General features: G+C 30.3%; 1 protein-coding gene across 2 annotated transcripts in view; it reads left to right on the forward strand.

The window, feature by feature from the left end:
* LOC145266452 (uncharacterized) overlaps nucleotides 1–18,439 on the forward strand; it is a 582,076-nt gene that overhangs the window by 311,775 nt on the left and 251,862 nt on the right. For both annotated transcript variants that reach the window (XM_080122128.1, XM_080122127.1), the window contains exons 20-21: nucleotides 5,626–5,742; nucleotides 16,834–16,923. In XM_080122128.1, the coding sequence (XP_079978254.1) occupies nucleotides 5,626–5,742; nucleotides 16,834–16,923 (207 nt within the window). The remainder of the gene's footprint in view (nucleotides 1–5,625; nucleotides 5,743–16,833; nucleotides 16,924–18,439) is intronic.

The raw sequence follows: 18,439 nt of genomic DNA on the forward strand, positions 1-18,439 counted from the left end.
CTTGGACGTACCTGGCTCTTATATAGGTAGAGAATAGCATCAGCAGTGAGATATCTACTGGATCGATAGAAAGATCCCACCATTTTTCCAGCGGCCTTGGCAACAGATTTGATATACGTGTTCCATTTAAGATCAGGAGTAATGGTCAAGCCCAGAAGCTTGTCAAAACTTGAGGCCTCCTGAAGACGAGAGCCATTCATTTCAATTGATGACAAATGTGGATTAGAATGTTGATGATGTAAAGAGAGAAGCTTGGTTTTAGATGCATTAAAAGTAACCAGCCACTTCTTTCCCCATTGTACTACGTGCTCAAGATCAGAGGAGAGAGAATTGGAGAGAACTTGGTCGTTTACTGTCTTAGATGTGGTACCATAAATGGTAGTGTCGTCAGCATAAATGTCTACAAATGATGTAAGGATATGATTTGGAAGATCATTAATGTAGATCAGGAAAAGAGTTGGGCCCAGGATGGATCCCTGAGGGACACCGGCATTAATACTGTGAGCTTCTGATTTTTGCCCCTCAACTACTACTCTTATGAACCTATCAGAAAGAAATGATTTAATAATTGAGAAGACTTTTCCAGCTATACCATAGCTAGCGATCTTATGAAGTAAACCTTTATGCCATACCCTATCAAAGGCTTTAGATATGTCAAGAGCAATTGCCCTAGAAAGATTGCCACCGTCAAGAGATTTGCTAATCCTATGCGATATAACTGTAAGGACATCTGCTGTAGATCTAGCAGAATGGAAACCATATTGAGTGTCACTAAGAAGGTTATTTTTGTTGAGATGTTTGATTACTTCTGTATTTAACACAGATTCTAGCAACTTACTCATGACGCACAGGAGACTTATTGGCCTGTACTGAGAGGGGGATGAGCGATCACCTGAATTCTTAAATACAGGGCATACTGATGAGATTTTCCAGGGAGATGGGAAACTATTCTCCTTAAGACAACGTTTAAACAGTTTTGTAAGTATGGGCGCTAATTCAGGTTGAAGTTTTTTGAGTACTATAATTGGAATACCATCAGGGCCAGTTGCTTTACTCGAATCAAGGTTTTTGATTAGCTTCGCAACATCACGTACAGATATACGTATATCACATAGCGTGTTTTCTGATACAGGAGGAAATATTGGGGGTTGGCGGTCTTGGTCGCAAAGGGTAGAATTAGCTGCAAAGTTTTTGACAAAGAGTTTGGCTTTGTCTGATGCTGACGAGATTACCTCAGGTCCATTGATAATAGTTGGGATGGAGCACACGCTTCTGTTCAGGATTCTGTTTGCTATTTGCCAAAACTGGTGGGAACCAAGCCGCTGCTCAGCTACTTTGGACTTAACAGATTGAGCATACAACACTCTTGCGTTCCTTATTACTTTCTTACAATGGTTGCTGGCAGTCCTGAAAACGGCTTTAGTTTCCATACATCTATTACGTTTGAAGCAGTGGAAAAAGTGATTTCTGTGCGCAATGGCAGCAGCACATTCTGGAGAGAACCATGGCTGGCTGTTAGGTTTTTGCTGAAACTTTTTCGAGGGTATGAAATGGTCAATACCTACAATTAACCATTCAGTTAGGTCTAATACTATAGAGGACACATCCTTTTTAAACATGGAATGCAGAGGTAGATCAGATATAAATGTACGGAAGCTATCCCAGTCAGCCTTAGTGTATCGATATACTGTACGATGAAGAGGTACGTCTGGGGACTTATTACATTTCATTTTTATCTTAATTGATACAACAGAGTGGTCGGAAGATCCAAGAGGTGACAGAACAGAAACTGAACATAGTTCAGGGCAAGTTGTGAGAAAAAGGTCTAGTAGGCTCGCATACTGGCCGTCATTATCGGGCACACGGGTAGGTTCCTGAACAATCTGAGTGAGGTCATAGGCAATGGAGAAATCATGACAGAACCTCCCCTCATCATCGGTCTTGTTTGAGTGGGTCAACCATTCGACGTTGTGAACATTGAAGTCTCCACATACGTGAATGTTAGCTGAAGGATAAGTAGAAAGGACTTGGTTAATTTTCTCAGATATGCTTTGAAAGATAGTAACTCCGCTGTTGTGGGGGCGATAGAGAGTAAATATAAATGCAGTAGTGTGAGCTAAAGCAACCCGGAAGCACATATAGGGTAAGTTAGGATCTTCCCTGGAGATGTCCCTCCCACATGGAAAGCTATCTTTAATATAGGCACATACTCCATGCCCATGGCGATCTTGGGGGTCAGATTTAGAAGTTAAGTTAGAGTATCCTGAAATTGAAGTTGGATATAGTTTAATTTGTGAGCCTTTTTGCATTAAATACTAATCTCTATTAATCCCTAACTGTGCATAAAATGGATACCATAATACTTAGTTCGTTGCACGTTACCATAACAAAGGTCCATACAAAATTTCAGCCAGGTTAGCTCAATAATTTCTGAGAAAAAGTAGAACGGACAGACAAACAAACTAAGAGGAATATAATATTGATTATTATTGGCTCACATGGGACTTTCACACAAGTCAACAAAAGATCTGATTGGAGACCTATGGTGTTCTCTGGAAGCTGAGTGACAACAAGTCCCCCAGACGTCCAGCTCTCTCCATCTCCTTCGATAGCATTTGCAAATAAATTTGCGTCATTGCAACAGCCTCTTACCATTGATTTCTCGCTGGCAGTGGCCATTGGTCTATACTGGAATCTAAGTGGTACTAAACCTCCCCAAGGTCCCAGTTCTCTTTGCGCTTGTTCAGCGGAGGTCTGGTCAGTGCACTCTCCTCGATCTTTCCTTCGTCCTTGACCCTTCTCGGCTCTTTGGTATCATTTTTCTATTTGGGGGGGGGGCGGGAAACGGTGATGAGACAATGGGAGGATGCATGATGGTGGTGTAGAACTTATTGATATGTAGCTTCGGCGTTCTTCATTCCCTGTAACGCTTCTTTGTTATATTGTCTTGTGTTATTCCCCACATTCTAGGGGTTTCCTTAATATTTCAGTTGTTTTCATTATCGTTAGTCATTGTATTTTTGCAGTTATTCCTCTGATTCCAATTTCTGCCATTCTTTTTTCAAAGTTTTTCTGAATTGCTCCTACTATTATCGGTATTATTTTGATTTTCTTCATCATCCAAATCCGTTTTAGCTCTCTGGCTAGCTCTGTGTATTTGCTTCGTTTCTCTTTTTCTTTCATACTCACCCTGTGAGCAGCTGGGACTGCGAAGTCTACGATTTGACAGAATTTTTCTTTCTTGTTAATTATTACGACATCTGGTCTTCTTGCTTGGATGGGTTTGTCCGTCTGTGTGTCCATGTCCCATAGGATTTTGTGGTTCTCGTTTTCGAGTGCTGTTGCGGGTGTATGTCTGTATGTTCAAAATGCAGCCGTGTGCACAATTCCCAGTGCACCACCCTCCTCACTTGGTCATGCTTGTTTTTGTATTCCTTTTGGGCCAGTTTGCTGCATTCACTTAATATATGGTTTATCGTTTCGTCTCTTGGTCCACAGTCTGTATTTTCTGTTTTCTTGTGTTTTATCGATCTTTGCTTTCATATGGTTGGTTCTTATCGAGTTATCTTATGCTGCATTTATTAGAGATTCAGTTTCTCCATTTATATGTCCTTTTCGCATCCATGTCCAGGTGTTTTCGTTATTCTCATCTTTTGTCATTTATTATTATTATTTTTTTTATTATTATTTGTACTAACTAGAAGCTCTCACACGAGTCATTCTCAGTGATTGCGCACTAACAGCAGTGAAGTCTGGGTGACAACTAGTCTCCCCAGATTGCCAGTACTCTCCTCATCTTTTGATAACATTTGCAAATGATTTTCATTGCAACAGGTGTGTGTCATTTGTCATCACTGGAATTTGGGTGGCAATAAACTTTTTGAAGGTTCCAATCCTTTTCGTACTAATCTAATGGAAGTCTGGTTAGTGCTTTCTCTCCTTAGCCTTTCCATCATCCTCGACCCTTCTCGACTATTTGATGTGGCACCAGTTGATGCCAGCTCTACATTTTGTTTTTTTTTTGTGAAAAATAAACTTATGATTATACAATTTACATTTTTTTGTGATATTCCTTCATTTTTTGTTTTACTCCTTGAAAAAATAGCTTCGATTTATTTATTCAAAGCTGAAGAAGCTGGCAATGACAATTATTTTTCTTAATCTTGACTGACATCAATTATTTAAAAAAAAATATTATAAACAGTAAATTTTACAGATTGATGTAGAAAACACCGTGGAGTTTCTATGGATCTCACTACTATTAATTGTTATCTCTTTGATGACTTGGACAATCATAGTGTTTTCTCTGCTACTGGGGTCACTACTCATCAAGACCAAGGATTGCTCGAGAATTAGAGTTTGAGATGAAAATGGTTGCCAGCCGAAAGATGCAGAACACTATAGGAGTACTAAACGTGATTAATGGTATGATCTATGTCTGAGTGCTTATAAGGTGGTCTGTGACCAGAATCTGTTGATATTGGATTTCAAGATATAATCACTAGGAAAGCAGTCCTGCAGTAATGTGTTCCACAGACTGGAAATCTTTGCACAGAATCTATGTTCATGGAAATTTCCCCTAAGCACATTGAGAGGAGAGATTTTTTTGTTGTGGTAGAAAGAAAAGGTCTTGCTGTGAATACCATAAAAAAAGAAAAGCCTGGAGCTTAGTCGAGCGGTAAACAGTGAATAGATACTGATTGAGTCCACCGTCAAATTGATAAAGAATATAGCTCTTTTGAAACTGTCCATTTTAAAACTTTTTTGATGCTTGTTATTTAACTGATAATATATGATAGATATTTAAATAATATTTAGCTGGAATTTCTACGAGGTTTGACTACTCATTATTATTAATAGTTTATACTCGTATGTCAATTTTCATATGTACCTACATTCTCCCACTAAATAGAGAGCACAAGAAAGTTACTTGTTCAATTTCATGAAAAAATATGCTGCTTAGTAGAAGGTAAGTAACTACGATGAATATTTTTATTGGTAAAAACATTAGAAATTGTTTTTAAGCTAAAATATTCCGCTTTGAAATAATATCGAATGTTTTTGTGTCTACTTTTTTGCTTATTTAAACAAAAAAGGTTGTTTCGGTTTTTGTGGTTTTAAAAAATGATTGTTATATTTAATAATGTCACGCTATGCCTCCGTATACTTGGCTCCCCACAAGGTCATAGTTAGACACAAGTTCAGTTTTAATAGGAGGAAATCCAGCTCCCTTATAAGAAGTATTCTAAATTGAAAAAAAAATATTTCCTCAGTCTATAAGGATTTCTTCTTCACTGACCGGGACCAGAGAACATGAAGTTGAGTACGATCAGAACAGGTATTACATTTTGCTCCTAACCAAAGAGCTAGAGAATAATGTACATTTCCTGTAATTTATAAAACATGTATCAATTAAAAAAGGTTATTTAGACTTACATAAGATTCAAACTCTGATATTACCAACATAAAAACTATTACTTTAATAAAGTGCAGTCTGCCTATTGCCTTTTTGTTAAAAAATCACGTTTCTATTTGTGTGTGAACACACGAACTTTAAATTCACATAAAAATTCTAATAGCATATAGATAAATTTGATAAATGATATTTTCTTTTTTCTTTTAAAGATTTTACAGGTGCCAGGTGTGAACTTGAAAAGGACCATTGTAAGCAAAAACCTTGCAAAGACACTGAAGATTGCATAAACAAGGCTGGTGGATATGTTTGTGAGGAGAAAAGCGCAGGTATCATCTCTTACATTTCAAATATTCATATGAGCTAGGTTGAAGAAATAAGGTATCACCACTTGGTTTTACTGGTGACTGTCCATTAGGTCCGATGATGGCGTTTTGCATCTTATCTATGAACACGGATGTGGCTCTGCAACCTCAGCCTAGATAAAACTTAAACTAGATTAAATGAATCGTATATCATCTCTTACATTTCAAATATTCATATGAACTGGATAGATATAATCGTGTATAAACTCAAAAATTTTCAATATTAATATGAACTAGATTGAATAAATCGTATATCATCTCTTACATTTCAAATATTGATGTGAACTAGATTGAAGAAATCGTATATCATCTCTTACATTTCAAATATTGATGTGAACAAGATTGAAGAAATCGTATATCATCTCTTACATTTCAAATATTGATGTGAACTAGATTGAATAAATCGTATATCATCTCTTACATTCCAAATATTGATGTGAACAAGATTGAATAAATCGTATATCATCTCTTACATTTCTAATATTGATGTGAACTAGATTGAAGAAATCGTGTATCATCTCTTACATTTCTAATATTGATGTAAACAAGATTGAATAAATCGTATATCATCTCTTACATTCCAAATATTGATGTAAACAAGATTGAAGAAATCGTATATCATCTCTTACATTTCTAATATTGATGTAAACAAGATTGAAGAAATCGTATATCATCTCTTACATTTCAAATATTGATGTGAACTAGATTGAATAAATCGTGTATCATCTCTTACATTTCAAATATTGATATGAACTAGATTGAAGAAATCGTGTATCATCTCTTACATTTCAAATATTGATGTGAACAAGATTGAAGAAATCGTATATCATCTCTTACATTTCAAATATTGATATGAACTAGATTGAATAAATCGTATATCATCTCTTACATTTCAAATATTGATATGAACTAGATTGAATAAATCGTATATCATCTCTTACATTTAAAATATTGACGTGAACTAGATTGAAGAAATCGTATATCATCTCTTACATTTCAAATATTGATATGAACTAGATTGAATAAATCGTATATCATCTCTTACATTTCAAATATTGATATGAACAAGATTGAAGAAATCGTATATCATCTCTTACATTTCAAATATTGATATGAACTAGATTGAATAAATCGTATATCATCTCTTACATTTCAAATATTGATGTGAACTAGATTGAAGAAATCGTATATCATCTCTTACATTTCAAATATTGATATGAACTAGATTGAAGAAATCGTATATCATCTCTTACATTTCAAATATTAATATGAACTAGATTGAAGAAATCGTATATCATCTCTTACATTTCAAATATTGATATGAACTAGATTGAAGAAATCGTATATCATCTCTTACATTTCAAATATTGATATGAACTAGATTGAAGAAATCGTATATCATCTCTTACATTTCAAATATTGATATGAACTAGATTGAAGAAATCGTATATCATCTCTTACATTTCTAATATTGATGTGAACTAGATTGAAGAAATCGTGTATCATCTCTTACATTTCAAATATTGATGTGAACTAGATTGAAGAAATCGTATATCATCTCTTACATTTCAAATATTGATATGAACAAGATTGAAGAAATCGTATATCATCTCTTACCTTTGAAATATTGATATGAACTAGATTGAAGAAATCGTATATCATCTCTTACATTTCAAATATTGATATGAACTAGATTGAAGAAATCGTATATCATCTCTTACATTTCAAATATTGATATGAACTAGATTGAATAAATCGTATATCATCTCTTACATTTCAAATATTGATGTGAACTAGATTGAAGAAATCGTATATCATCTCTTACATTTCAAATATTGATATGAACTAGATTGAAGAAATCGTATATCATCTCTTACATTTCAAATATTGATATGAACAAGATTGAAGAAATCGTATATCATCTCTTACCTTTGAAATATTGATATGAACTAGATTGAAGAAATCGTATATCATCTCTTACATTTCAAATATTGATATGAACTAGATTGAAGAAATCGTATATCATCTCTTACCTTTGAAATATTGATATGAACTAGATTGAAGAAATCGTATATCATCTCTTACATTTCAAATATTGATATGAACTAGATTGAAGAAATCGTATATCATCTCTTACATTTCTAATATTGATGTGAACTAGATTGAAGAAATCGTGTATCATCTCTTACATTTCAAATATTGATGTGAAAAAATTGAAGAAATCGTATATCATCTCTTACATTTCAAATATTGATATGAACTAGATTGAAGAAATCGTATATCATCTCTTACATTTCAAATATTGATATGAACTAGATTGAAGAAATCGTGTATCCTCTCTGAAATTTCATATATTGATGTGAACAAGATTGAAGAAATCGTATATCATCTCTTACATTTCAAATATTGATGTGAACAAGATTGAAGAAATCGTATATCATCTCTTACATTCCAAATATTGATGTGAACAAGATTGAATAAATCGTATATCATCTCTTACATTTCAAATATTGATGTGAACTAGATTGAATAAATCGTATATCATCTCTTACATTTCAAATATTGATGTGAACAAGATTGAATAAATCGTATATTATCTCTTACATTTCAAATATTGATGTGAACAAGATTGAAGAAATCGTATATCATCTCTTACATTTCAAATATTGATGTAAACAAGATTGAAGAAATCGTATATCATCTCTTACATTTCAAATATTGATGTGAACTAGATTGAATAAATCGTATATCATCTCTTACATTTCAAATATTGATGTGAACAAGATTGAATAAATCGTATATTATCTCTTACATTTCAAATATTGATGTGAACAAGATTGAAGAAATCGTATATCATCTCTTACATTTCAAATATTGATATGAACTAGATTGAATAAATCGTATATCATCTCTTACATTTCAAATATTGATATGAACTAGATTGAATAAATCGTATATCATCTCTTACATTTCAAATATTGATATGAACTAGATTGAAGAAATCGTATATCATCTCTTACATTTCAAATATTGATGTGAACAAGATTGAAGAAATCGTATATCATCTCTTACATTTCAAATATTGATGTGAACAAGATTGAATAAATCGTATATCATCTCTTACATTTCAAATATTGATGTGAACAAGATTGAATAAATCGTATATTGTCTCTTACATTTCAAATATTGAAGTGAACAAGATTGAAGAAATCGTATATCATCTCTTACATTTCAAATATTGATGTGAACAAGATTGAAGAAATCGTATATCATCTCTTACATTTCAAATATTGATATGAACTAGATTGAAGAAATCGTATATCATCTCTTACATTTCTAATATTGATGTCAACTAGATTGAAGAAATCGTGTATCATCTCTTACATTTCAAATATTGATATGAACTAGATTGAAGAAATCGTATATCATCTCTTACATTTCAAATATTGATATGAACTAGATTGAAGAAATCGTATATTATCTCTTACCTTTGAAATATTGATATGAACTAGATTGAAGAAATCGTATACCATCTCTTACATTTCAAATATTGATATGAACTAGATTGAAGAAATCGTATATCATCTCTTACATTTCTAATATTGATGTGAACTAGATTGAAGAAATCGTGTATCATCTCTTACATTTCAAATATTGATGTGAAAAAATTGAAGAAATCGTATATCATCTCTTACATTTCAAATATTGATATGAACTAGATTGAAGAAATCGTATATCATCTCTTACATTTCAAATATTGATATGAACTAGATTGAAGAAATCGTGTATCCTCTCTGAAATTTCAAATATTGATGTGAACAAGATTGAAGAAATCGTATATCATCTCTTACATTTCAAATATTGATGTGAACAAGATTGAAGAAATCGTATATTATCTCTTACATTTCAAATATTGATGTGAACTAGATTGAATAAATCGTATATCATCTCTTACATTTCAAATATTGATGTGAACAAGATTGAATAAATCGTATATTATCTCTTACATTTCAAATATTGATGTGAACAAGATTGAAGAAATCGTATATCATCTCTTACATTTCAAATATTGATGTGAACAAGATTGAATAAATCGTATATCATCTCTTACATTTCAAATATTGATGTGAACAAGATTGAAGAAATCGTATATCATCTCTTACATTTCAAATATTGATGTGAACAAGATTGAAGAAATCGTATATTATCTCTTACATTTCAAATATTGATGTGAACAAGATTGAAGAAATCGTATATCATCTCTTACATTTCAAATATTGATGTGAACAAGATTGAAGAAATCGTATATCATCTCTTACATTTCACATATTGATGTGAACTAGATTGAATAAATCGTATATCATCTCTTACATTTCAAATATTGATGTGAACAAGATTGAATAAATCGTATATTATCTCTTACATTTCAAATATTGAAGTGAACAAGATTGAAGAAATCGTATATCATCTCTTACATTTCAAATATTGATATGAACTAGATTGAATAAATCGTATATCATCTCTTACATTTCAAATATTGATATGAACTAGATTGAATAAATCGTATATCATCTCTTACATTTCAAATATTGATATGAACTAGATTGAAGAAATCGTATATCATCTCTTACATTTCAAATATTGATATGAACTAGATTGAAGAAATCGTATATCATCTCTTACATTTCAAATATTGATGTGAACTAGATTGAAGAAATCGTGTATCATCTCTTACATTTCAAATATTGATGTGAAAAAATTGAAGAAATCGTATATCATCTCTTACATTTCAAATATTGATATGAACTAGATTGAAGAAATCGTATATCATCTCTTACATTTCAAATATTGATATGAACTAGATTGAAGAAATCGTGTATCCTCTCTGAAATTTCAAATATTGATGTGAACAAGATTGAAGAAATCGTATATCATCTCTTACATTTCAAATATTGATGTGAACAAGATTGAAGAAATCGTATATTATCTCTTACATTTCAAATATTGATGTGAACTAGATTGAATAAATCGTATATCATCTCTTACATTTCAAATATTGATGTGAACAAGATTGAATAAATCGTATATTATCTCTTACATTTCAAATATTGATGTGAACAAGATTGAAGAAATCGTATATCATCTCTTACATTTCAAATATTGATGTGAACAAGATTGAATAAATCGTATATCATCTCTTACATTTCAAATATTGATGTGAACAAGATTGAAGAAATCGTATATCATCTCTTACATTTCAAATATTGATGTGAACAAGATTGAAGAAATCGTATATTATCTCTTACATTTCAAATATTGATGTGAACAAGATTGAAGAAATCGTATATCATCTCTTACATTTCAAATATTGATGTGAACAAGATTGAAGAAATCGTATATCATCTCTTACATTTCACATATTGATGTGAACTAGATTGAATAAATCGTATATCATCTCTTACATTTCAAATATTGATGTGAACAAGATTGAATAAATCGTATATTATCTCTTACATTTCAAATATTGAAGTGAACAAGATTGAAGAAATCGTATATCATCTCTTACATTTCAAATATTGATATGAACTAGATTGAATAAATCGTATATCATCTCTTACATTTCAAATATTGATATGAACTAGATTGAATAAATCGTATATCATCTCTTACATTTCAAATATTGATATGAACTAGATTGAAGAAATCGTATATCATCTCTTACATTTCAAATATTGATGTGAACAAGATTGAAGAAATCGTATATCATCTCTTACATTTCAAATATTGATGTGAACAAGATTGAATAAATCGTATATCATCTCTTACATTTCAAATATTGATGTGAACAAGATTGAAGAAATCGTATATCATCTCTTACATTTCAAATATTGATGTGAACAAGATTGAATAAATCGTATATCATCTCTTACATTTCAAATATTGATGTGAACAAGATTGAAGAAATCGTATATCATCTCTTACATTTCAAATATTGATGTGAACAAGATTGATTAAATCGTATATCATCTCTTACATTTCAAATATTGATGTGAACAAGATTGAAGAAATCGTATATCATCTCTTACATTTCAAATATTGATGTGAACAAGATTGAATAAATCGTATATTGTCTCTTACATTTCAAATATTGAAGTGAACAAGATTGAAGAAATCGTATATCATCTCTTACATTTCAAATATTGATGTGAACAAGATTGAATAAATCGTATATTGTCTCTTACATTTCAAATATTGAAGTGAACAAGATTGAAGAAATCGTATATCATCTCTTACATTTCAAATATTGATGTGAACAAGATTGAAGAAATCGTATATCATCTCTTACATTTCAAATATTGATGTGAACAAGATTGAATAAATCGTATATTGTCTCTTACATTTCAAATATTGAAGTGAACAAGATTGAAGAAATCGTATATCATCTCTTACATTTCAAATATTGATGTGAACAAGATTGAAGAAATCGTATATCATCTCTTACATTTCTAATATTGATGTGAACTAGATTGAATAAATCGTTTATCATCTCTTACATTTCAAATATTGATATGAACTAGATTGAAGAAATCGTATATCATCTCTTACATTTCAAATATTGATGTGAACAAGATTGAAGAAATCGTATATCATCTCTTACATTTCAAATATTGATGTGAACAAGATTGAATAAATCGTATATCATCTCTTACATTTCAAATATTGATGTGAACAAGATTGAAGAAATCGTATATCATCTCTTACATTTCAAATATTGATGTGAACAAGATTGAATAAATCGTATATCATCTCTTACATTTCAAATATTGATGTGAACAAGATTGAAGAAATCGTATATCATCTCTTACATTTCAGATATTGATGTGAACAAGATTGAATAAATCGTATATTGTCTCTTACATTTCAAATATTGAAGTGAACAAGATTGAAGAAATCGTATATCATCTCTTACATTTCAAATATTGATGTGAACAAGATTGAAGAAATCGTATATCATCTCTTACATTTCTAATATTGATGTGAACTAGATTGAATAAATCGTTTATCATCTCTTACATTTCAAATATCGATGTGAACAAGATTGAAGAAATCGTATATCATCTCTTACATTTTAAATATTGATGTGAACTAGATTGAATAAATCGTATATCATCTCTTACATTTCAAATATTGATGTGAACAAGATTGAAGAAATCGTATATCATCTCTTACATTTCTAATATTGATGTGAACTAGATTGAATAAATCGTATATCATCTCTTACATTTCAAATATTGATGTGAACAAGATTGAAGAAATCGTATATCATCTCTTACATTTCTAATATTGATGTGAACTAGATTGAATAAATCGTTTATCATCTCTTACATTTCAAATATTGATGTGAACAAGATTGAAGAAATCGTATATCATCTCTTACATTTCAAATATTGATGTGAACTAGATTGAATAAATCGTATATCATCTCTTACATTTTAAATATTGATATGAACTATATTGAATAAATCGTATATCATCTCTTACATTTCTAATATTGATATGAACTAGATTGAAGAAATCGTGTATCATCTCTTACATTTCTAATATTAATATGAACTAGATTGAAGAAATCGTGTATCATCTCTTACATTTCAAATATTAATATGAACTAGATTGAATAAATCGTTTATCATCTCTTACATTTCTAATATTAATATGAACTAGATTGAAGAAATCGTGTATCATCTCTTACATTTCTAATATTGATATGAACTAGATTGAATAAATCGTATATCATCTCTTACATTTGTAATATTAATATGAACTAGATTGAAGAAGTCGTATATCATCTCTTACATTTCAAATATTGATGTGAACTAGATTGAAGAAATCGTATATCATCTCTTACATTTCTAATATTAATATGAACTAGATTGAAGAAATCGTGTATCATCTCTTACATTTCAAATATTAATATGAACTAGATTGAAGAAATCGTATATCATCTCTTACATTTCTAATATTAATATGAACTAGATTGAAGAAATCGTATATCATCTCTTACATTTCTAATATTAATATGAACTAGATTGAAGAAATCGTGTATCATCTCTTACATTTTAAATATTAATATGAACTAGATTGAAGAAATCGTATATCATCTCTTACATTTCTAATATTGATATGAACTAGATTGAAGAAATCGTATATCATCTCTTACATTTCAAATATTAATATGAACAAGATTGAAGAAATCGTATATCATCTCTTACATTTCTAATATTAATGTGAACAAGATTGAAGAAATCGTATATCATCTCTTACATTTCTAATATTAATATGAACAAGATTGAAGAAATTGTATATCATCTCTTACATTTCTAATATTGATATGAACTAGATTGAAGAAATCGTATATCATCTCTTACATTTCTAATATTAATATGAACAAGATTGAAGAAATCGTATATCATCTCTTACATTTGTAATATTAATATGAACTAGATTGAAGTAGTCGTTTATCATCTCTTACATTGCAAATATTAATATGAATTAGATTGAAGAAATCGTTTATCATCTCTTACATTTCTAATATTAATATGAACTAGATTGAATAAATCGTATATCATCTCTTACATTTCTAATATTAATATGAACTAGATTGAATAAATCGTTTATTATCTCTTACATTTCTAATATTAATATGAACTAGATTGAAGGAATCGTTTATCATCTCTTACATTTAAAATATTAATATGAACTAGATTGAATAAATCGTATATCATCTCTTACATTTCTAATATTAATATGAACTAGATTGAAGAAATCGTTTATCATCTCTTACATTTCTAATATTAATATGAACTAGATTGAATAAATCGTATATCATCTCTTACATTTAAAATATTAATATGAACTAGATTGAATAAATCGTATATCATCTCTTACATTTCAAATATTAATATGAACTAGATTGAATAAATCGTTTATCATCTCTTACATTTCAAATATTGATGTGAACTAGATTGAATAAATCGTTTATCATCTCTTACATTTCTAATATTAATATGAACAAGATTGAATAAATCGTTTATCATCTCTTACATTTCTAATATTAATATGAACTAGATTGAAGAAATCGTTTATTATCTCTTACATTTAAAATATTAATATGAATTAATTGAATAAATCATGTATCATCTCTTACATTTCAAATATTGATAATAACTAGATAAAAATAATCGTGTATCATCTTACATTTTAAATATTTATATAAACTAGGTTAAAGAAATCGTATATCATTTCTTATATTTCAAATAGTTATATGAACTAGATTGAAGAAATCGTGTATCATCTCTATTTCAAATATGTATATGAAGTCGATTGAATAAATCAGGTATCATCTCTTACATTTAAAATATTTATATGAACTAGATTGTAAGGAAGCATGTATCATCTCTTACATTTAAAATAGTAATATGAACTAAATTGAAGAAATCATGTATCATCTCTTACTTAAACATTAACTAGATTGAAGAAATATCGTATCTTTCTCTTATATTTCAAATTTTTATATGAAGTAAATTGAAGAAATAAGGTATCATCTCTTAGATTTCAAATTTTAATATGAACTTGATTGAATTAATTATTTATCACCTCTGACATCTTAAATATTAGGACAACTAGAGTGGAGGAACAGATATTATGACTGATAAAATACCATGCATCTTAGAAAGAAGAAAAGTAGAATTTCTTACATGTTTTTCGTATTGTTTGAATTGTTCAGTTAGTTAATCTACGGCGATAGCACGCTCTCGTTCCATCAGACAATTTTATAATTGCTTTTATCGTTCGCCTAAACTGCTGATTGAACCTTCAACCTTCAGGAGAATATCCCTTTACAACTGAATTCTTCGAAGTAATCTAATCACTGCATCGTGAATTATGTTCGAAATTCCATGCAGCTTCCCGAGTTCGACAGAAATGTTCCTAAGTTCGAACAAATACACTTAAAGAAGCTCGAAGCTTACATCGATGTAAACGTCGTGAAAATGATACTGGAGATGAGAACAGTAGTCCCAAGAATCCACTTAATACGAATAACGAATCCTCATCTAAAAAATTCAGAAACGTAAATGTTGCTTTTGTTGTTAATTTAATTTCATTTTCTTGATGTATGGAGTTGAACTGTTTATGAAATCAGTGTAAGGATACAAAATTAAAAATCTGTTTTACTTTTCAGCATTGATTTAAAATAGTTTAAAATAAAAAAAACATAAAAATTCCATTTTTGATAATAAAAAAAAATTCAAATGATTTGACTAAAAAAAAAATCTTGCATTTTTTTTTTTTGTCATATTTTCATTCATATTTTTTTATTGGTTGTGAAAAATATTCAATTATTTTAAATAAATTATTCAGTCGGCTAAGGATAGAAAATATTAAACCGGAAAAAGGAAGAATAAAACTGCCAGAAAATTTATTGTTATTTTTACTTAATTTTAAAAAATTTAAATAATTAATTGCAAAACTGGTTCAAGAACGTCTGACATTAACAGGGACATTGGACTGAAGATGTTAGTTCCAAATATTGAATTATTTTGACCTTTAGGTCAACTGTTTAACAAACATGTGAAAATGATTTGATACATATGCATAATTACATACACATACTTGCTTCATCTCATATATAAAAGACTGTTGTCTGTGTGTGTATGTGTTTGTATGTCCAGCTAAAAGATTAATTATTTGAGGGTCGACTTGGCCAGGTGACATCAGATGAGGCGATTTTTCAGTGCTATTTTGTATAAATTTAGAACAAAATGCCCATTCATTAGTTGAAATATCTTTTATATAAAGGGCAATTGTCTGTGTGTGTATGTCAAGCTAGAAAGGAATGGGCTTGGTGGAAGAGAAAAAGAGTTAGAGAGAGGATAGAGAGTCAGTAGAGAGATGGGATTTTTTTTATTAAAAAACGCCTGGTAACACTGCTAATATATATGTATAAATGTAATAAAAATCATTGTAAAAATAATACTCTTTGAAATTCTATTTCAGATGATTTTATTTTCACTGATGCGTCTGAGATTTGTAGAACCGTTCCTTGCCCTGGAATGAAAAACATATCAGAATGTCAGTCTTGTAAAAGTAAGTTCACTTTAATCATTCAGAATTTGTTATTCATATATATATATATATATATATATATATATATATATATATATATATATATATATATATATATATATATATATATATACTAGCATTTCAGCCCAGCGTTGCCCGGGTGTTTGGATGTGTATGTTGAGCAAAAAAAAAAAGAATGGCAGTAGGAAGGCAGGGTCGAACCCGTACCACGAAGGAGGAAAAGAAAGGGGGAAAAAACTTACGTCTTTGCGGTTACGAACACTGCCAAACCGGAAGTGACTTATGTTAACATTTAGGCTAGACAATCGAAAGGAGAGGATAACTTTCAAAACTATCGGCGAAAAAAGCGACCCCCCCTGTAGAAAAGTGCCTAGTTGAAGATGAAGATATTGTTTTTAGCCATTTTTTTTATATTTGACGTATGAAAGGTGGAAGTTTAAAACCATACTGATCTTGGTAAAATCCGTCGCCTTTATTGAAAGTTTAAGGCAGACATGCAAACATACACACATACATACATTTATATATTAGTAACTAAAAATTTTCGACCCAAACTGATGAAAAAGCTTGCTCTATCTCTGAATACCCTTTATGTAAAATTTAAATGTTTAGATCAGAAATTGTCTGAGAAATTTGGTAGAGACCGTAAAGGTCAATTTTTTTAAAATTTGACCCCTATTATGACCCTTTAAAATTTATTTTTTTGGGCTCAATCCAAGTTATTAAGTTAGATCCATGTCAAAGCAACCTCTATCTAAAATTTCAAGTGTTTATACCCAAGTTGTCGGAGGAGTTGTGTAGATTTCTCAAAAGTCAAATCGTTGAACTTTGATCCCTTAACTCAAATTTCTGGCCGAAAACCGATCACATAGATTTTCCCAAATCTCAGTATCCCGTATATCAATTTTCGAGCCTGTAGACTTAAAATTTACAAAGTTATTGCGTAGGGAAATACACACACACACAGATACACACACACACAGATACACACACATACAGATACACACACACGCACACACAGAGACACACACAGATACACAGACACATTCACTTTTATAGATATACTAGCTGCTGAGCTATTAAAAAAAGGGATAATTTTTAAAAATTTGACACCTATTATGACCCCTTAACATTTATTGTTTTGGATTCAAATCAAGTTATTAAGTTAGATCCATGTCCAAGGAACCTACATCTAAAATTTCAATTGTTTAGACCCAAAATTGTCGGAGGAGTTGTGTAGAGTTCTCAAAGGTCAAATCGTTTAACTTTGACACCTTAACAGCCAAATTTCTGGCCGAAACCCATTCACATAGATTTTTCCAAATCTCAGTAACGTGTATACCAAATTTTGAGTCTGTAGACTCAAAATTGACAGAGTTATTACGCAGGGAAATGTACCCAGACAGACACACAGACACGTTCACTTTTATAGATATACTAGCATGGGTGTCCAGCGTTGCTCGGGTATTTGGAGGTGTATGTTAAGCAAAAAAAAAAAAAAAAAAGCGGTCAATTT

This window comes from Euprymna scolopes, chromosome 41, assembly GCF_053919585.1.
Source record: "Euprymna scolopes isolate OS-2025 chromosome 41, ASM5391958v1, whole genome shotgun sequence".
In the NCBI taxonomy this organism is placed as follows: domain Eukaryota; kingdom Metazoa; phylum Mollusca; class Cephalopoda; order Sepiida; family Sepiolidae; genus Euprymna; species Euprymna scolopes.